Source organism: Macaca mulatta, chromosome 3, assembly GCF_049350105.2.
Source record: "Macaca mulatta isolate MMU2019108-1 chromosome 3, T2T-MMU8v2.0, whole genome shotgun sequence".
In the NCBI taxonomy this organism is placed as follows: domain Eukaryota; kingdom Metazoa; phylum Chordata; class Mammalia; order Primates; family Cercopithecidae; genus Macaca; species Macaca mulatta.
In genome coordinates this window covers 143221568-143243951 of record NC_133408.1, presented here as the reverse complement: position 1 = coordinate 143243951, position 22384 = coordinate 143221568, and the positions used below count along the sequence as shown (strand labels likewise).

Genomic DNA, 22384 nt, shown 5'->3' with positions numbered 1-22384 from the left:
TTTATTTATTTGACAGCTTGCAGAGGCTGATTAGATTTACTCTACAACTTCCCTTCCCCCCCAGTGTCTAATAAATAATGCAGTAAAGAAGTGATTGGCATTTTAAGTGTATGTACACAAGTACATAGTATACAAATGTGCATAAACATCCAGTTATATTTTTATGGATCTATCTGTATATAAAATATGTATATCGACATGTACATGAATATCTACACATACTTATACATCTCACAATGAAATTACTTACATTTCATGAAAGAGGGATGAGTGGAAACATTTAATTTGGGAGTAGTTCACTTAAATCAGTTTGAAATTCCTTAAAGACCAAAATGAACATTATGATTAAAAATGTTTATGCATACACTAATTATAGACAATTTGTGTCTAGGTTTCTGCAGTTCACACTGAGACTGGGGAGCAAATCTGTTCTGAGCACATGCAGAGCCCCTGACCAGCCTGGTGAAGGAGTTCTGTTGCATTATTCTTATGATAATGGGATAACTTGGAAACTCCTGGAGCACTATTCATATCTCAGCTATCATGAGCCCAGGTATGTTGGAAAGCATTTGGAAAAATGGTTTCAGAGTGATATCTCCCTCCTGGGGAAATCATAATTCAAATGGTATAAAATTCTAGATATTTTTCCATTGACAGATGGAGCGGACAAAGATTGATGTGTCTTGCAATGAAAAACTACCAAGCCGACCCATTCGTTTATCCCACTGACTTCTGATCATTTGAAGGAATTTATTGTCATATTTTTAAATATGCATCTAAGGGAAATATTTCGATGCTTGTAAAAGAGAAAAGTAGGCTGGGCGTGGTAGCTCATGCCTGTAATCCCAGCAGTTTGGGAGGCCGAGGCAGGTGGATCACAAGGTCAGGAGATTGAGACCATCCTGGTCAATATGGTGAAACCCTGTCTCTACTAAAAACACGAAAATAAGCTGGGTGTGGTGGCGCGCAGCTGTAGTCCCAGCTACTCAGGAGGCTGAGGCAGGAGAATTGCTTGAACCCGGCAGGCAGAGATTGCAGTGAGCTGAGACTGCATCATTGCACTCCAGCCTGGCAACAGAGCGAGACTCCGTCTCAAAAAAAAAAAAAAAGAGAGAAAAGTAATTAACACTATTACACAGGATTTTAATATGGCACTAAATTATAAATGCTGTTGATAAATACTAGTGATATATTTTAATATGTTGGAATAAATTATATGATGTAATATATATCGTATAACCAATATGTTATTAAGATTTACATGTAATATAATTAAGTAATGAATACAAAGAAATTTTTTAGCATGTATAGTGTCTCTGGCAAAAATGGGATGTTAGGGTTTATTTAAAGCCCTTTCTTCGGACCATTTCTATTTTTCTTTAGTGTATAGATTTCATCATATATAGTATCAGTTGTCAGATTTAAGTCTTACTTGAAGCTGGGCTATCTTTCATTGTTGGCAGAATAGTAACACAATTAATGGTACAATTTCAGGTGTGTCTGAAAGATCCTTTCGCCTCCTAAACACTTATTGAGCTACTCACTGAAATTCCTTTAAAAATATCAAGGGATTAAGGTTTAAAGTTAAAATTCCATCAGAGTAGTTAATACTGTGGCTTACATTCACAGTCACATATAAATGGACTAATACTCCATTTCACCTCATGGAAGTATATTTTAATCATGAGGAGATGAGAAAGAGAGAAAGCTTTGGACACGGAAGTTTGCATTGGCACCCTGGAAAAAAGACAGGGTTAAGGAAAGTAAGAGAGGGGGACTGAGGATATATTTTATATATTTTACAGTTTTGCCTAGACCTGCCCCTATATTTAAGTATTTGCAAATAGATGAGAACTTTTATTTTCATAGAAAATGAAGTAGCATGTAACAGATAATGATTAACATCTATTATAACTTATAAATGTCATACATTCTAAAATTTTAAAGATGCACCAACTGTGTTAGGTATTTTCATTTTCCCTGTATAGGTAAAAATCTAGTGCTAAACTCAACTTTCTTACTAAGTAGAGACACATGAATCCTAAACAAACCTTTCATAGACTCTCCATAGTAACCATTAAAAGAAAATTAAACAAAAATCAAGGTAATGATGATGAAAGCATGAAGAAAATATCACAATCCTAAGTTGGCCTAAAGCACAATTTTTTCTAACAAAGATGGACAGCTGCAACATTCAGTAATCAATCTATATCATGAAATTTAATTAATCTTTGTTGATATGAAAAATAATTACACATTTAATGTGCTATTGCAAAGGCACGTTTAATCTTGCCTGCCATTTGACAGCAACATTTTTCTTCTAAGAATCAAGGTGGCTTTTCAGTATTAGATATGTGCACGGCTTGAAAGATTAAGATCAAAGTGGAGTTTTTTTAAAAGGAGAACGTGGTAATGGTAGCAAAAACACCTTAATTTTCTGTGTGTGTGTGTATGTATGTGTGTGTGTGTGTGTGTATATATATATATATATATATATATATATATCTCTGTATCTCTGTCCATGAAATTCTTCCTCCCGCCCCCTCTCTCTTACAAATATTAACAAAAGGTGACATGGCAGAAGGGGAATTTGATATATTCTAGATACCAAATTATATTTTATATGATAAATAATACAAACCATGTAAATTCTTCATAAGAAAGTTAAATATATCTTGATGCCTTTAGCCATTTGCTATATTTCCTTCAGTATAAATTGCTGCCTGTAACTGCTGTGAATTCCATACTGTTTCTTCATGCTATGGTTGTTCAAAAATGAAGTGTGATTCATAAATTAGACGTGCTAGTTGGCTAACCACTATTACTCCTTGACTATTTTAAATAATTTGCTTGTCTATGATTCATTCAGTAAATAAAAGAACTCTATCTGCTTGTTATTAATAAAAATTTAATATATCTAAGTTAGTCTTTTAATTCCAACTGACTAGAATGTCTTGTGAACTAATTGGTATTTTTATTAATGTAAAATTATGTATCACTGGTGAGACTAAAATTATTCTAGCTTTTCGTCTTAATCATAGGGCTTGTTTTTACTCTAAGATTATTATGAAGTCTAATCTTAGTTTCTTTTTATGTCTTGATTATTATATTTGATCTCCTCTTTGTTCTATCATGTCATCCAATTCCATAGTGTATATCATTGTAAAACATTTTTTAAACAATTTGATCTTTATATTTGATCTCCTCTTTGTTTCTGTGTGTCACCCAATTCAATAGTACATATTACTATAAAACATTAAAAAACTAAATCTATGAGGTTAGGACCTACAAACAAAAGGAAGATTGAGGTAGAAAGTTGACTTAAGTCTCTGTGTTCTCCTCTAGGAATATTCTGATCAGACAGTTCCACAGCTATTCTAACCAGCCACTATAATTTGCAAAGAGTGGTGAAATCACCAGGAACTCCTCCTATACCCAAAGATATGATGTAGAAGTCAAGAACAAGGCTCTAGAGCCAAGTTCCCCAGATCCAAATCCTGGCATTAGCACTTATAGTCTGCTTAACCTTAAAGGGATTATTTAACCTCCTTGTGCCTCTGTACTCACATCTCTATCAGGCATATACTGATAATACGTACTATGCAGCAAAAATTTGTTGAGTCCTTATTACGTGCCAGATACTGCTCTAGGTACTAAGGCATAATAGTGAAAATCAGACAAAAAAGTTTCTCGCCCTTGCCGTAAGAATAGCATTATTCTAATTTCACAGATGAAGCTGCTGAGACACATAGAAGCCAAGTGCTTTATCTACAGTTGCAAAATCATTAACCATTAGGTGTCAGAGTGGGAACTCTGGCCCAAGAGTCTGATTACAGACCCGTAGTCTTAACACCTCTGCCATGAAAATATTGGTCACTTCAGTCACTACTATCACATTCATATACACTATTTTCCTTAAAAGTTGCCTGGCAAATTCTAGTTTCCAGTTGTTATGTTAAAAAATAATATTTATTTTCATCAGAGAGAATATTAACTGCTTTTATAATTATTAATATGAAGAAAAATTATGTTTTTAATAACAGTGCTAAACAAATTATTAAATCAATGACTGATATTTTCATTGTTAAACGAATTTAAATGTAGTTTATTTAGTTTCTTTCTATATATTATGTATTTTTATAAATATATGCATTTATTTAATAAACAGATTCGAAAAATTAAAATGAAAATTAGTAAAATACTTAATTTAACAAAACCTGACTCTTCTAATAAATTTACACCGATGAAAAATTTTACAGATTTTAGAAAGTATGTAAAACTCATAAATGTATTATAGCTATGTATTTTTAGTTTAAGAACTGTTTTTAGGGCCGGGCGCACTATCTCACACCTGTAATCCCAGTACTTTGGGAGGCCGAGGCAGGTGGATCACGAGGTCAGGAGATCGAGACCATCCTGGCTAACATGGTGAAACCCTGTCTCTACTAAAAATACAAAAATTAGCCGGGTGTGGTGGCATACGCCTGTAGTCCCAGCTACTCAGGAGGCTGAGGCAGGAGAATCACTTGAACCTGGGAGGCAGAGGTTGCAGTGAGCTGAGATCGCACCATTGCACTCCAGCCTGGGCAACAGCACAAGACTCCGTCTCAAAAAAAAAAAAAGTGTTTTTAAAGTTTTATTTTTGTATTTGCATATGGATTTTCCTTTATTTAGAAAATATGTTTTCTTCTATTGTAACAAGTCCTATCAGTTCTGTACTGTTTGTATAATCAATGGTGATAGTCATATTAGTCTACCCCAAATATCCATGTACAAATTATTTGAAGGAAAACTAGGTAATTATTTTTTAAATAACTTTCAATATGTAAAACAGCACATTCCCAAGAGGTGGTTTAGCATATTTCTTCACACAATAAAAATATGAAAGCCAATCCAATTTCTCAGTAAATTCAGCCTTAGATGTTGAAGTTTTAAAATAATTGCTTTCTAAGTAATTCAACTAGTCACTTGACTTAGGAAGTTTTTATTTGCTCATTAGTTTAAAAAAAAAAAAAAAACAAACTCAGCCCTTCCAGTGTGTCTTTACTGCAAGCACCTTTCCTGGTGTTTAATTGTACTTTGACGGTAACAAATATTCCCTTTGCCATTTGCTTCACATCTCACCTGTGTATGGATGCGAGCAGCATGGTACTATGATTTATGGAGCTTTCAAGTAGATGTCATTGCAGTGGCAATTAATATATGGTTCCTGCTGCTGTGTACAATAATTGCTCCTGGAAATTAGATATTATTCTTAATTTTCTTCCCCATTTATCAGATACAGGTTTATTGTCATAGCTGCCATGACACAGCAGATGACCTCACACACTATGATAAACTCATGGGAATGAGGAAGTATCCTGGTTCCAAACAGCCAAAACTGTAATATGTGTAACAAGCTGCCCAAGATCCTTTACCAGACTGTGATGAATACTGTCACTTTGACCACCATGTTTATTGAGAGCTTTTTCAAAAGCAGATGAGTGAAAGCAAAGTTACATTTTGGGGTGTGTGTGGAAGATTTTGTTGAAAACAGACAGGAAACTGGGCATCTCAAAGAAACATGTTTATCATCATGGGAGAACTATTTTTTAATGCTATACTTCAGGGGAAAATCTATCCCACTATAAATATTTGTGTTTTAAGATGACAAAATAATCTGAATTTTGACCCTTTTTTTTTTCTCTAGAATAATCTCTGTAGAACTACCAGATGATGCAAGGCAGTTTGGAATTCAGTTCAGGTGGTGGCAGCCGTATCATTCTTCCCAAGGAGAAGATGTATGGGCTATTGATGAGATTATCATGACGTCTGTACTTTTCAATAGCATTAGTCTTGACTTTACCAATCTTGTGGAGGTCACTCAGTCTCTGGGATTCTACCTTGGAAATGTTCAGCCGTGCTGTGGCCATGACTGGACCCTTTGGTAAGGATTTCATTGTTGTTGTTGTTGCAGTTTGCACTAGGAATTAGAACATGAGGATGATCTTCCAGTCTATTCAGCACTTAGCCATTTGTTGACAAGTATTTACTAAATAGGAACTACTTGAAAATAGTACTTCTGTTACGAGTATGTCTACACAAGCCTACTTGTATGTCTGCAAGTAAAATGTCTTGGGAAAGAGGACCGAAAACAAAATACTGATAGATTTAAATAAACGTAAAATTTTATGGCCGGGCGTGGTGGCTCACACCTGTAATCCCAGCACTTTGGGAGATCAAGGCAGGTGAATCATGAAGTCAGGAGATCAAGACCATCCTGGCTAACAAGGTGAAAGCCCGTCTCTACTAAAAATACAAAAATTAGCCAGGTGTGGTGGTGGGCACCTGTAGTCCCAGCTACTCGGGAGGCTGAGGCAGGGGAATGGCATGAACCTGGGAGGTGGGGCTTGCAGTGAGCCAAGATCACGCCACTGCACTCCAGCCTGGGTGACAGAGCAAGACAACGTCTCAAAAAAAAAAATTACCATATTTATTAATCTCAAATTTTCATTTCCCACAGTTACATATTTAAACAAACAAACAAACAAAAAACCTCTTCAAAAAGTGTTAGTAATTAAAGTGACTGCCATATTCTCCCTCAGAGGCCCATGGGGTTCGTAATGAAACATGAAGTCACTGTAGTGACTATTTTAATAAAATTTATCATGAGTAGCTCTATTTTCATGCTCTCTTATGTAAGGCCCCAGAAGTATTTTTAGCCATGATTGGTTAACTAACATCTCCTTTTTAATCCATGTTATCAAACACTATTGGACCAGTGACTCATATAGTTAATGCCAGTGGGGTTTCAAAATTGTGGGATAGCCTAATTAAGGTACCCTTCATTTTTAGATTTTTCCTCCTGGGGTCATATGTGAATTTAATTATACAACAAACAGTAAATAATTTAATGGTGATTAGTACTTCATGTACATCAGTAGGATAATACAGCAGTGTTAACTAGGGGCAGGAGCTGGCTACTTTACATAGGAAACTCCCAAGAGGCTTCTCGGAGGAGGCTACCTTTGTGTAGTTCACATAGTGGATATAACACATTCCACTGATTGGGAAGTGGGAGAACATGAAAGCTCCAGCCACATGAAGATCTGGAGGAAGAGAAATGCAACTACAGAAAACTTTGTGGTGCACACAGTTCCCCCAGGCGAGAGTGACCATGACATGTTCAAGGACCAGGAAGGAGGCCAGTTGTCCTGGAGACCAGGTAGTGAGGTAGTGAGTGTCAAGGAAACCAAGAGATGTGCAGAGGCCAGTTCTTTTAGGGTCTTCTAGGCCCAGAGATCCTGGACTTAAACTCAGTCCTATGTGATTCCAAAACCCACAACCTTCACCACTGTGTATACTGCCCCTCTCTAGGTTCCATTAGGACTGGAAATATGATTGAAGAATCATTTTCTAAGAGACTTTTATTTTGTATTGAGTCATGGTCAGACCAATTTAATTCCTTCAGATGAATCTCTCTGAAAGCTATTCAGCACTGTTGCCTCCAGAGAGCATATCATAAATGACCCATCAGTGACCTTATCATAATTAGAGGTAAATTTTACACACTATTGCACAGAAAATTACCTTCGATGGGACTTGTGCATGTATAGTCAGATCTCACACACAGCAGGCTCAAATTCTAGCATCAAAATGACAGGTAATGGAATGGAAGTACAGCTGGTCACTTTTGCTGCAAGCACTGTCAAACTGGATAGAATGAAATTTCCAAATTTCTATAAGACAAAGTAGGAAGGTGGTGGTTTTGGGAGGTTTTTTTGTTTTGTTTTGTTTTGTTTTGAGACAGAGTTTTGTTCTTGTCACCCAGGCTGGAGTGCAATGGCGCGATCTCAGCTCACTGCAACCTCTGCCTCCCGGGCTCAAGAGACAGATTTTCTATTTGATAGACTCAGATGCTTGTTTTTACAGATGTTCTTTGTTAGTCCCAGAGACTTTAAAGAAAATAAAGGAATAAAGCAAATAAGGTGTAAAGATGTAGAACAAAATGAGATTTCTTAGAATTTCGTGCTTCTGAAAATTTAAATTGACCTGAATTTACAGTAATTCAAACTGATCATGTACCATAAACTCTATCCTTCAAGTTTGTGTAGAAGAGTTTTTTCCTAACACTTTTAATATAACAAAGAGTCATATCATGAATGCAAGTCCTGTATCATGTTTACTTTCATAAATAGTTAACATCTGCTCAGATAAATGCAAAAGTTGCTGAGCATTTTAATTTAACACTTGCATTGAATGCATGATAACAGCAGTTTAATTTCTGTGCTTTGATCAAAACCCTAAGAACAATATCCTTTCACACAAGTCTGATGAATATTCTTAACCCACCCCCGCTTTAATTGGTGGAGATACATTTACTTTGTGAAAGTACAATCACAGTAATTATGGAAAAACCATAAGAAAACATAAATAATTGTACAATCCCCATGGGCACCTTGAGCAGCCCCATAGGAGTTTTATTAACAACCACATGTGAGCAATCGATTTGACTTTCTGATCGTCTCTGAAAGGAAAAGGAGTTGTCTTGGTTATGAAACAACAGAGAGTATACCCTGGTGGTGATAATGAGACTACAGAAACACATTAACCACTTTAATAAGGACATGAAAAATGCTTGCTTCTCATTAAAATGAAACAACATGGAAGATCTCAAACTGTTCCTATTTTCTTAGCCAGTGAGTCAGAATAAAACCCCTTTTAGTGACATTGTTTTCTCTCTGCCACTGTTGAGAAATACATTGTCCAAGATTTAATGTGAATTCACCTTGGGGATGTTTTTCAGAAACACTTGTTACAATATTAAAATTTAAGTGATGATATCAACCAACTATTTATTATAATCTCATAATCCTAAAGCAAGCTGTCATTTTTTAAATGTAAAACCTTTGGAGCATATTGTCTTATGAAGTAAAAATTATTTAAACTTATTTAAGTATGCAGTCTCTGCCCTTTAATGACCTTGTTTCTCCCAAGGGAAATTCTGAAATATATATGTGGTCTTACGAATGGCTGGTGTTAAATTAATTGTTGTTGGTTTTTCTCAGCTGTGAGTTCTTTTGGTTCTCATTTTCTAACTCATGACTTTCCATGAGTGTAGATTGTCATTACTCAGAGTGTTCTTCAGGGAAAACTTGGACAATTGCTTTTTCATTAGAAGAACTACAGTCAATATGCTATAAATCACTTTCCAGCATGTCATCCTAGAGCACTTTTTTCCAGTGGAGAAACGAATTGCTTTTAATTCTTCGAATACTTTCTTCCATACGTAGTATCTGAACTCAGAACTTCTGTCTCCTTTAGGTTCTAATATTCCTTAAAACCTCTTACATATATTTTAAGATCACTAAGGGAAAAATTCTAATTGAAGTTTATTATATTGCATCTAGTACTATTAGTGATCATACCAAGGGAACATTAACATTCCTCTGGTTTATTAGATGAACATAACATTCATCTAATAAACCAGCTAGATACAACAGGTGGGAAGGACATTGCTGTCGTATTAAATTTAGAGTTTGGGTTTTAAAATGTATACAGTTAAGGCCAGGCACAGTGGCTCATGCCTGTAATCCCAGCACTTTGGGAGGCCGAGGCAGGCAGATCACCTGAGGCCAGGAATTCAAAGACCAGCCTGGCCAACATGGTGAAACCCCACGTCTACTGAAAATACAGAAACTAGCAGAGCGTGGTGGCACATGCCTGTAATCCCAGCTATTTGGCAGGTTGAGGCACAAGAATCGCTTGAACCCAGGAGGCAGAGGTTGCAGTGAGCTGAGATCATGCCACTGCACTCCAGCCTGGGTGACAGAGCAAGACTGTGTCTCTAAATAAATACATAAGTGTACAATTGAGAGAGAATAGTTGTTGTAGCTTTTAGAATTGGCAATTGTTTTTAGGAAATATGGTGTGGTACAAACATAGGCTTTGAGGTCATAGGCCTGAGTTCAAATTCTCACACTGCCACTTAGAAACTTGTAAAATTAAAGCCAGATAATTTTAACTAAGGAGGAATTTTGAGTATATATTTTGATGTAGCTGCTTTAGGAAGTTTGCATCAAAGCAACTTTATCAAAAGAGGAAATAACTGAGTTTTGTTAGTAATGTACAACAGACATCCCTGACTTCTAGCTCCACCCAGAACTTCTACCCTTTCATCCCATCTTTGTCTTTCATTCCATTCACGAGCTAGTGCCATCCCTAACCCTTACTCCGACTCTAACCACTGCCCTATACAGCCTCACTCCATTGCCAGCCCCTAATCATGAACTATTAGTTGGGCATAGAGTGAGAACACCAGTCTTGCACATTCTTTTGTAATTTCTAGAAGGTGACGTATTTTAATGATTTCTTTTTTAAATTACCAAACCTTTTCCCATATCAAAACAGTAACATCAAAAGACCACATATTCAAGGAAATTTGTTTAGCCTCTTTGAGCCTGAGTTTTTCTTTTCTTTTTCTTCGCACCTTATTTTTTTTTATTGTTTTTCTTTATTTCTTCTAAAAAAAAAAAGGGGGGAATACATGTGAGCCTGGAGTTTTCATCTGTAAAATGGGAGCAATGATACTTACTCCCAAAATTGTCATAAACATTAAATGAGATGTTAGATAGCAAATACCTACCATGAGCCTGCCATTTCCATTCCCTTCACTGTCTCATTGAAACAAAGAAAACTGGTGTCTATAAGATCCACATAATGAGCAACGTTTTTGAATTTTGAAAGCTAAAACACATTGTTTTGCCTGAGCAATACAAAAGAGCATTCTCTGAAATTTAAAGAGATCAAAATAGAAATGTTAAGAGCTTTATTGTATAAACTAGATTTGGTTGAGGGAGAAGGTTGTAGGGTTGTGCAACAGAAAGCTCACAGTGGGTATACTTATTTTTGCCAGTACTTTCCTATCTAAATGCCAATCACCATCACTATACAGATGGATTACATTCTAGGAATGCTGAATATGTTATCATAGAAAGTATTTTGTGAATGGTGAGTGATTAGGTTACTAGGAAATCCCAGACCTGAAGGATCCTAAAAGCCTGTTTATCTCATAATGTAACTTAGACACAGTTCATTTGCAATAAAAAGGTAGAAAAAAGTGCTATGACTCTACTAATAATTAAAGCAAAAATTAAGATAAGAAAAGCTATAGTTTTGTTTATTGTTAATGGTGCTTGAGGAACAGCAGATATAACTAAAAGATTTAAAGATAGACGAGACCTGTAGAAATGTTCAAAGGGCCTCTTGGGTACTTTCATGGGCATGAAAGACAGAAGGTTCCTTATGTCTAATTTTATTTTTTTTAATTAAAGCTTTCTTTTTTTTTTTTTTAACACAAGTAAATCACTGATACTAGTTATCTGTTGGTCATTTTTTAGAGAGAGAAATTTCCTAAAGTAAGTAGAGAAAGTACAAAGAAAGTAAAAGAGCAACATGAACAAAGTGAAATCAGCTGTGATTTACAAAAGGCATGAGGAGGCCAGGCACAGTGGCTCACACCTGTCATACCAATGGGAGGCCGAGGCGGGTGGACCACCTGAGGTCGGGAGTTCAAGACCAGCCTGGCCAACCTGTTGAAACCCCATCTCTACTAAAAATACAAAAAATTATCCGGGCATGGTGGCGGACGCCTATAATCCCAGCTACTTGGGAGGCTGAGGCAGAAGAATCACTTGAACCTGGGAGACGGAGGTTGCAGTGAGCCAAGATCGTGCCATCGCACTCCAGCCTGGGCAACAGAGTGAAACTCCGACTTAAAAAGAAAGGCGGGGGGCATGAGGAAAAAAGGGTCACATTGAGTGGTATGTGATGATGTGATGGGAGGATCTTTGAAACCTGATTTTCCACACCAGCCCCAGGTGGCATGATCAGCCCTAGAGAGAGTAGGAAGCTAAAGGTGTAAAATGAAGAGAACAGTTGCAGTGTGGGTGCCCAAGTCAAAGGGAATTGACAAATGCGACATGTTCAGGACATTTTAAAAGTATGTGTTCATATTTCATGGGATATTTATGAACATGGACAAGCAAAAATTATTTGTTTGTATATTTTATGAGAAGCAGCAGTCACCCAGGCAAAAATCCCAGATTAAAAAAGGATCCTAAAAGCATGTTTATCTCATAAGTTAAATACAGTTCATTTGGCATAAGAGATAGAAAATAGTACCATGGCTTATTAACAATTAACCAGTACTTTAGTGTTATATTATTATATAATAATGTGACAGAACTGAATGATAGGTGAAATTTTAAGTTATAAAAGATGGGCTATTTGTTAACATATGTGTAGGTTATAAGGACCATCAGGAATCCACAATAATGTGTAGTAATGGGTGACTCAAAGAGTTTGCCAAAATGACCTGAGAATGGCCATCAGAGCTCATGCTACATAAACCTGCCTCTGTAGGGACATTCAGGCCCACAGGAGGATCTGCACACAGTGAGCAAGCATTGTACCACACATTTTAAAATGAGATCTACCTCTCCTTCTGCTACCTTTTGGTTAATTTATTGAAATAGGAGTATGTGTTTAAAGAGGTTTGAATCAGAATCTTAACTACATGCAGATCTTTATTCCTTTAGACCAATCTTAAGAAACTAGTCAGTGTTTGCCTGATACTAATTGTAAGGATTGTGTTGTTGGTAAACATGGGTGAAGGGGGAGTCAGATTAGTGCCTAAATGGAATATTAGATAGCTCTATTCCTTGGTTCACAAGGAAAAAAAATTATTGACAATCCTTTATAAAATGAATCAACCTATAGAATAACAGCCTAGTAAATTTTGTTAGGATTTTCCTTTCACGAAACATCAACCTGTAGCTTATACAGAAATTTCGTCTGTTTAAATAGTTTGTTAGCAAGCTTAGAGTATTCTTGGAATTATATCTTACAAAGACTATTAAAATGAGCAGTAAATCAACTAATATTGTACTGCTGAAGGAAGTCAGTCCGGGTGAGATGGCTCCCAGGAGCCACCTCAATGACCATTTCACAGTAAATGATTATCTAGGAAGCTTAGCAGATAGATAGGTAAATACATTGAGTGACAAATGGAAAAGTCACTTCCTATTATTCTCAACTGCTGTGAAGAGTATTCTCAGTACTGAAGACTTTTGGTGCCTCTATAAAATTGCCAACATAATAGAATAGATTTATAAGTGACTTTCTAAGCTAGAGCCTATTTATTTAGCTTTTCCCCAATGAGGATTTCATTCCCTGAAGTTTTTCATTTATTGATAGACTAATTTATACATTCAGCTATTTATTGATTGATTTACAGGCACTATTTGTACTAAAAGTGTAGCAATTAGTGTTGGAGACAAAGATAGAAAGGCCCTTTGCTTGTGAACCTTACATTCTAGAGGGAAATAACAGGTACTCAAATTCATAATCGTATTCCAGACTGTGATAAGTGCTGTTAGGGTAAGAGAAATGGGGTTTTATGTGGCAGAAGTGGAGAGTGCAGCTATTTTAGGTAAGAGGGTTGGGGAAGCCCCCTTGGGAGGCATTAGAGTCTAGAATGATGAAAGAGACAACTATGTAAAAGTATGGAAAAAGAGCTGTGCAGGCAGAGGGAACAGCAAGGGCAGAGGCCCTGAGGCAGCCAAGAAACTAGATCATATAGCTTCATAGAACAGTATAAAGATGCTGGATTTTACTCTAGTGTTACAGGAATCCAGCAAATAATTTGGAGCAGGGGAGTGATGTAATCTTCCTTATGTTTAAAAAATATTTGTGGTTGCATTGTGGAGAATAGGGGTAGAGGATAATAGAAGGAGCAGTAGAAGGAGCTCAGCTAGGATGCTAGTAATGTCATCTTCATGTGCTTAGAATAGGATGGTGGCAGTGGATGAATGGACTATTTGTAGATATATATTAGAGGATGTATTAATTATCAGGACCTGCCTAAGGGATGGATTTAACGACTATATTCTAAAACTTACGCCATGTTGATGTCCACAGGGTTAATTTTTAAGTCACGTATTTCTCCAAAGTTAGAGTTCTCTAAAAATCTTGTTTTGGACTAAATAGCTGAGTGAGGTTTCCGAAATAAGGAAACAGACCACTAAACAAATTAACAGCAAGAAAAGTCTACATTTGATGGTTTACATTTGTACTTCTTTCTGGTTTGTTGAAACACATTTAGCAGTCTGAGACAATTATTTTTATTTTTGTTTTTATTTTTCTGAGACAGAGTCTTGCTCTGTTGCCCAGGCTGGAGTGCAGTGGCACAATCTCAGCTCACTACAATCTCTGCCTCCCAGGTTCAAGCAATTCTCGTGCCTCAGCCACCTGAGTAGCTGGGATTACAGGCGCCTGCCACCATGCATGGCTTATTTTTGTATTTTTAGTAGAGATACAGTTTCGCCATGTTGCCCAAGGTGGTCTCAAACTCCTGGCCTCAAGTGATCCACCTGCCTCTGCCTCCCAAAGTGCTCAGATTACAGGCATGAGCCACCGCACCCAGCCTAGTCTGAGACAGTTATTTTCTATGGACAGTGGTTCACAAAATCTCCTTGACAGGCCCTGGTTGAGCCATGTGGGTCAGCCTCTGCAGCCTCCTCCCCTGCCTTGCTGCCTTTCATTCAGTCTACTCCAGTCACACTGCACTTCCTTCTCTCTGCACCAACAAGCCAAGCTCTGTCCTCTCCCAGCACCTTTGTATGAGCTGTGCCTCTGCCTAGGAACCTTTTCCATTATTTCTTTTGGGCACAGTGCTTGCAGCCTCCAAGCTTTCCAGGAGACTGGGAAAAGTCCAAGGGCTGCAAAAATGTGTATTATCTCAAAACTATGACAAGAAACTCACCAAAATAAAATGAATACATTTTAATTAAATGTCTACAAAATACTACATTAGGCTAACTTCATTAATTGCTAAATTTCATATTCATAAAATTTCAAGATGGAAATAATATTTTGGTCACATTCCTTAGTATGCTGAGAAATCACAGCCAAAAGTATATTAAATGCATTACTAGTAGCCAAATGAAATTTAAAAGCAATGTTACAAAATCCGTTTGGGTACTTTTTGCAGCCCAAAATATTTATGTTTAATGTGAGACATAGGTGCATTTTAGTATGTTTTCTATGAAGTGAGATGAAATTTCCAAAATTAAAAGTATCAAGATCCTCAAAAGTCTTAAAATGGCTCTGCTTGAGTATGCTCTAAATAAGGCACTTGGTTGCACATAGTTGGAAGGAAAAAGAAAGATAATTTCAAAGATTCCTCATGTATTTTCTCTCTCGCCTCCATGCTAAATGTTTTCAGCCAGGGCATCAGACCTGACTACATCAACCAGTGTGTTCTGTTCCAAAAGGGAGTGATGTTCAAGGAAATAGAGGAGACAGAAAAGAACTGAGAGAGACAGGAGTGTGTTGAAAGGGCAAATCCTAATGATAAGTAGTATAAATGTGGATCAGGTTAGGCCAGGCATGGTGGCTTACGCCTGTAATCCCAGCACTTTGGGAGGGCGGATCACTTGAGGTCAAGAGTTCAAGATCAGCCTGGCCAACATGATGAAACCTTATCTCTACTAAAAATACAAAAATTAGCTGGGTGTGGTGGTGCGCATCTATAATCTCAGCTACTCGGGAGGCTGAGGCAGGAGAATCACTTGAACCTAGGAGGCGGAGGTTGCAGTGAGCCGAGATCATGCCCCTGTTACTCCAGCCTGGGCAACAGAGTGAGACTCCATCTCAAAAAAAAAAAAAAAAAATTGTGGATCATGTGAGTTCTCTTCAGCCAAAATTGAATCTGGAGATAATGTGGATGCAACATAAGAAAAACAGGAGTCAGGGAGTTCGTCATAGCCTGAGATCAGAGATGAATTGAAGTTGTGTTAGTCCATTCTCACGTTGCTAATGAAGACATACCTGAGACTGGGCAATTTATAAAGAAAAAGAGGTTTAATGGACTCACAGTTCCACGTGGCTGAGGAGGCCTCACAATCATGGCAGAAGGCAAAAGGCATGTCTTACATGGCAGCAGACGAGAGAAAATGAGAGTCAAGCAAAAGGGGTTTCCCCTTATAAAACCATCAGTTCTCATGAGACTTATTCACTACCATGAGAACAGTATGGGTGAACCCACCCCCATCATTCAGTTATCTCCCACTGGGTCCCTCCCACAACACGTAGGAATTATGGGCACCACAGTGCAAGATGAGATTTCGATGGGGCACAGTCAAACCATATCAGAAGTGGAGGACAGAAGCAGGAGAAGCTGGAAACAGCGAAGGCTCTTCTCATCACCCTCATCCCCACATTAGTGGCAGGGAAATATTGCCCCTGACAACTCGTCTACACACACACACACACACATACACACACACACTCTTACTTTCCTGACAAAAGACTGGCAGGCACCACGAGAGCGGTGAGGATCAATTCTTCCCTGGGTGCATGGTCTCCTGCAGTCGGCCCCTCTCTGACCTTTGGTCTCCCTCTCTCCCTTATTCTCTGGGGGATACAGCCCACGTTGTGCTTTGCACTGACTCCCCCTCCAGTGGGCACCTAGCAGAGGTTTGCTTTTTCATCCACAGATTGCTCCAGCTGATATGCATTTTCTAAAAAATGCCACGAGGTGGGCACAAGGAAGACTTATCAACAGAAACTTGACAGAAATCTTTGAAACCATGATCTCACCAACAAATTTCTATAAACTTTAAAACTATATATTTGTTAAAGTTTTTGGAATTAGTTGCTGGCATCTGGAATGTTGGGTAAATTGGCCTAATTTCACAGGAGACACAGGCGAGTGGCTGGGCTGAAAATGGAATCTGGACTTCAACAGAAGGGGTGGAGGAGCTGCTCTCTGAGGCTTCTGGAAGAATCTTCCGTCCCACAGCAGCACCGCTGCAAGTCCACATAGCCTGGTTAGAAAGAGGAGACAGCGTTCATTTGTGGTCATCATGGCCATTGCGTACAGACAACCTGAACCTCACAGTGGACACATTCCCCCCAATTCTATCTCCCATGAAGTTAGCTGATCCTTGAGAGTAAACTGCCACTAAGCACCCAATTTGATGCTGAGTTTTCATTGGATAGCATCTTTCTGTAAATGCTGAATTTTTTTTTTTTTGAGACAGAGTCTCACTCTGTCACCCAGGCAGGAGTGCAGTGGCATGATCTCAGCTCACTGCAAGCTACGCCTCCTGCATTCATGCCATTCTCCTGCCTCCGCCTCCCGAGTAGCTGGGACTACAGGTGCCCGCCACCACGCCTGGCTAATTTTGTCTTTTTGTATTTTTAGTAGAGACTGAGTTTCACCATGTTAGCCAGGATGGTCTCGATCTCCTGACCTCGTGATCTGCCCACCTTGGCCTCCCAAAGTGCTGGGATTACAGGTGTAAGCCACTGCACCCGGCCAATCCAAATACTTAATTAACAGCAGCCAAGAAACTCAACTTATGCTTTTTACTAAAGAGTTTATCTAGCTTAAAGTAAGATTCTAGCCCTGAATTGAAGAACTATGTATAAATTTCCAAACTGAGAGAATGGGAATGGGAATGAAAAAGCTGAAGAATATACACTGTGAACTTTAAATAGGAAAGGTAAAGATAAGCAAAACAACACAGGTGCTAGGGGCAAAAAGTATAAAAAGAGCCTGAAACAGATGCTGAGAAGCACATGTATTCCAAAAGATTTTTGATTCCTGACATAACCCGAAAATCTTATCTAGATAAATAAGAAGTTGTCTATCCACTTAGAAATCCATAAAGACATTTTAAATGAAGTATTGGGTAAATACATGCCAAAATGCATTGGTAGAGAGATTTCAAATTTGTTTGGAGCTGTAGCTGCTGCCTCTTCTAGGCAGAAAAGAGAGGCTAGAGACCAGTAACAGGTGATGCTGTCAGAGGGAGAGGCCCATGGGAAGGCAAAATCAGTCAGTGTCTCCACACATTGAATATCGTAGAATGGGGACTATCATGCAAAACCTGTTCAAATTACAAACGGAAAATTACAACCACAGTAACTTAGAGTGTTATTTTAATTTTCTGCTCTAGTGCTTGAGGGATCAAGCAAACAAAAAATAAGTGAGAGCATAGACAAATTAAGAAGGTAATTGTCTTAGTTCATTTGTGTTCCTATAAAGGAATACCCAAGGCTGGGTAATTTGTAAAGAAAAGAGGTTTATTTGGCTCACAGTTCTGCAGACTGTACAAGAAGTACAGTGCCAACATTTGCCTCTGGTAAGGGATTCAGGCTGCTTCCACTCATGGCAGAAGGAGAAGGGGAGCCAGTGGGTACAGAGATGACATGAAGACAAAGGAAGCAGGAGAGAGGGCAGGAAGGTATCAGGCTGTTTCTAAGAACCAGCTCTCAGGGAAACTAAGAAAGCAAGAACTCACTCATTACCTCAAGGACAGTACCAAGCCATTCATGAAAGATCCACCACCATGGCCCAAACATCTCCCATTAGGCCCCATCTTCAGCATTAGGGAACAAATTTCAAAATGAGATTTGGAGGGACAAACATCCAAACTATGGCAGTAATTAACAGGCAAGATTTAGTATATATATGTACATGTATATGTATGCATGTACATATACATGTATATGTATACATATATGTGTATACATGTATATGTGTGCAGCCAATAAACATGAATAGCTTCTAAATTTGTTTAGTAATAAAAAAAATGTAGATTAAGAGAGTGTAGGGATAAAGTGGCCAAAATAAAAAGTGTCATCAAAGTTCAGTATTGACAAGTAGGAAGAATTGGCACCTCAGTCATTGTTGATGTTCTTGGTAAATGTAACTTGGTGCAATCTTTTTGGAGGGCAGCTTGACAATAAGTGTCAACTTTTTAAGTGTGCGTTTGCTTTAATGAAGCAATGTGCTTTTAGGAATTTAACCCAAAGAGACAATTGGATAAGTGCACAAAGATATACAAGGATGTATATTATAGAAGCATTGCTTATAATAGTAAACAAGTGAAAACAACCTCCCCAAATTTTTATAATTGAAGATTGGCTTGATTCATTAAAAATCAAAATGTCTCACCATATTTTTTCAATATAGAAAGATAGCAATGAAATGTTGTACAAAGGAGTAAAGCAGATGTACTATGATTTCATAATTTTTTTAAAAAAAGAAAAGTAATGTGTGTGTACACATGAGAAAAACTGTCTGGAAGTGTTTTTACCAAAAAACTGTACATTTTGTGGTCATCTTTAGAAGGTGGAATTGCACATTTTTACCTTTTAAAAAATGCTGCTTTTATATTATCAGGTTGTTTTTTCCATTAAGTGTACAATTTCTATAATCCACTAAAATAATATGGTTATTTGTTTTGAAATGTAATATCATAGAAATAACAAGTGAGTTAAAATGCTGCCTTTAAGCCCACAACATCAACAAGTTTATCTAATCTAGTAAACATTTCTTCGGTGATTACAAGAACATAACCAATAAGAGAATGATATCGGAGAGGCTTAGATTCATTCACCTCCTCTTCTTCAGATGAATATAACTTCCGAATGGTATCAAAACAAAAACAACATTGTATGGCTCTTCTGTTTTTCTAGAAATGAGCTCTGCAGACCTGTTTTTTCTGTGGGACGCTTGAAAATAATAGAATGTTGCTTAGGTTTCTAAGAAATGTAAATATGGATGCATTAGCTTCTGTTATGGCACATGAATAGTGAGATTTCATCCATACTGACTTATATACTAAACTGCTCTTAAAGAGATGGGCTCAGTTGTAAAAAATGGTTCAGTTCTGTAGGTAGCTTGGCTGTTTGACATGAATTTGCTTTTAAGGAACTTTGTGGCCCACTTACTTTGGCTATGTGTGTCTGCCTTTCATATAAAAGAGGCTTTTTTCTGGAGATGGGAAAGAGGCTCTGGGAAAATGCAGAAACTGATTTACTTAAGTGAAGATAACCTCAAAACCTTGTCGGTATCCATTACAGCATTTAAGTAACTATAGCTTTGTTAAACTTCCCTACTCCCCAGTTGAGAGACCTCACTCACATGCTCATTTTATTTAACAAACAGTCCTTGGGAGCCTTTGAGAGGCAGGATATAGTAGAAAGGACTTCAAAGGAGAACCCAGAAGGCCTAGTTTCTAGCTTTTTAGTACCTGTGTGACCTTGAGGCCAGCAACTCAGCTTCTCCATTTTCCTTCTCCATAACACAATGTTAAAGATCGCTGTTGGTCTCCCAGAGGGTCCTGACTCAAAGGTCAAGTAAGATAATCCAGCTGTTAGAAAATCATGATGTCCAAAACAATGTGCTTCTGTGAGTTGTAGGCAAGGTTCTGAGGGCTTTAGGGGATGCAGAGATGAATAAGATATGATCCCTCCCTGTGGACAGGCTTCCGACCTGATCAAAAAACAGATCCTCAGCAATACATGAGATTAAGCAAGGGAGGGTGAAGCAAAGGTGCTGTAGTATGGACTAAGCAGAGAACTATGGAGACTCAAATTCCACCAGGCTCTTGTCCATTTGGCCAGTGTCATAGCCTACTAGCCTTCTTAGAGGTAGGAATAAAGAGGGCTAGAAAGGTAATCCTGTCCTAAGTGGAGTTATCCCCATTCTCTCATTAAATCTTGCAATTAGATGTAGGAGCTTTATTTTTGAGGCACCCTTGCAAGTCAATATAAATAAAGCTAAGCCTCCTGATTCGCAGTGCCTTCTCTCTCCAGAATTTCTCCCCAAAATGCTGATGTGGGCTGTTCTTCTCTGTTCCTATGACTGTAACAGAAAAGAAGTTCAGCCTCATGTTTGCCTTTATAAATGTATCTTGATTTAGACAAGCAGCGAAGAGAAGCAGTTTTGTAAGTTAAAGGATCAGTCTGTGAAATGCATAGTCTGTGGAAAAAAAACAGACTGAGTATCACTGCCAGTCTTGAATAAACCAGAAATTTAATCAAGTGGACTAATACTTTGAATGGTCTGGAGTTTAAGGTACTTTTCTGTGTTATTTTGCTTCAGATTAAGGCATCAGGAAAGATATCATATAGTACCAGGAAGTATGACAGGTGTATCGCTTAGAAATGCGTTCAGCTCTAGATTACAACAAACACAAGAAAAGACTGACCATGACATAAATGAAAGTAAAGAGGCTTAGCTGTCATTTGTAACAAGCAGTCCTAGAATAGGCAGTCCTGGGCTTGTGAGCACCTTAAGAAGGCCACTGGGACCCAGATTCTCTCACTTTTCTGTTCCGCTATCTCAGCAGAGAGGTCTTTATCTAATAATGTTCCATTATTGTCACAAAATGGCTGCTGCCCCCAGAGAGGAAAGATGACCATAGGAGCAACAGGGAAAAGGATGTGACAGCCAATTCCATTGGTTCCCTTTTAAAACACTTATAATGAAAGCCAAATGCATAAATTCACCTTCCACCTTTTACTTACATCTCATTGGTGAGAACCCATTGCTGGACGCATGGCCACCCCTAGACCAATCACTGGATAGTGGCTAAAAGGAAGAGGCTGTGACTGGCAGCTGGATCAGCCCACACCAAAGCATTTGCAATAGGAAAAAGGAAACACCAAATAACTCTAGGCTCCTATTCTACCAGTTGAACAGATACAGTTGCTAAGCAAAAATTTTGTTATCATTGTTTAACTGCCTTAATTTCGCTTATTTAACCTATTATTTTACATAATTTTTATCTTGTTTCTCTCCTGGTGTCTTGGCACCTTTAAAATCTGTTATCAGGTATTCCAAAATAGCTCACAAGCACACAACTCTCCTCAGCATTGAATACTTCCTCTCTTCAGCCAATTTCATAGCTACATTTGTAATTATGCAAACATTAGATGCAGGCAATAGTTGTAAAACACAGCATTTCCTTCTGTTTCTGTATAGAATTGTGAGGACACAAAACCATCCCAGAAGGGAGAAATTTACAAGATGCTGATGGTAAAAATAATCTTGAGTTATTTCAGAAATGGTCAGGTGGGGAAATACTGTTCATGGCGTGAGTGAGAAAGCGTTGTTGGCTCTGTCATTTGCAGACCCTTCAGCCCATGTACTACCAGGCGCTATTAGGCTTTCTCCCCAGATGCCCAGGAGACTGGTGTATCTTTAAAGCAAACAGTTGAAGCCTAGTTGGATGCCTCTAATTATCTTCCTCATAAAGGGTACTAGAGAGACATTTAACCCTTGAAGCTAAAAGCAATGCCTGTTTCTTACAGAGATAAGCATTTGGGATTTCTTTTGCCTACTTAAAAGACCCTAGGAGCAATATAGGCAAGTGTGTGCCTCTACGGCTTACTACTATTTTTATTCTGTGTTGATTTCTTTTATTTTTTCCAATATTGCTAAAAATTACATTCTACAGCTTGATATTTTCCAGATTGTATCCTGTGGATCCAAACACATAACAGCAATCATGGTTTTATATTTTTAACATCAGAGTATCATTGC

At 37.9% G+C, this 22384-nt stretch overlaps 1 protein-coding gene across 1 annotated transcript in view; it reads left to right on the top strand.

Moving 5' to 3' along the window:
• RELN (reelin) overlaps window positions 1-22384 on the top strand; it is a 510458-nt gene that overhangs the window by 337399 nt on the left and 150675 nt on the right. The window contains exons 19-20 of the mRNA XM_028846151.2: window positions 392-553; window positions 5690-5926. Of these exons, the coding sequence (XP_028701984.2) occupies window positions 392-553; window positions 5690-5926 (399 nt within the window). The remainder of the gene's footprint in view (window positions 1-391; window positions 554-5689; window positions 5927-22384) is intronic.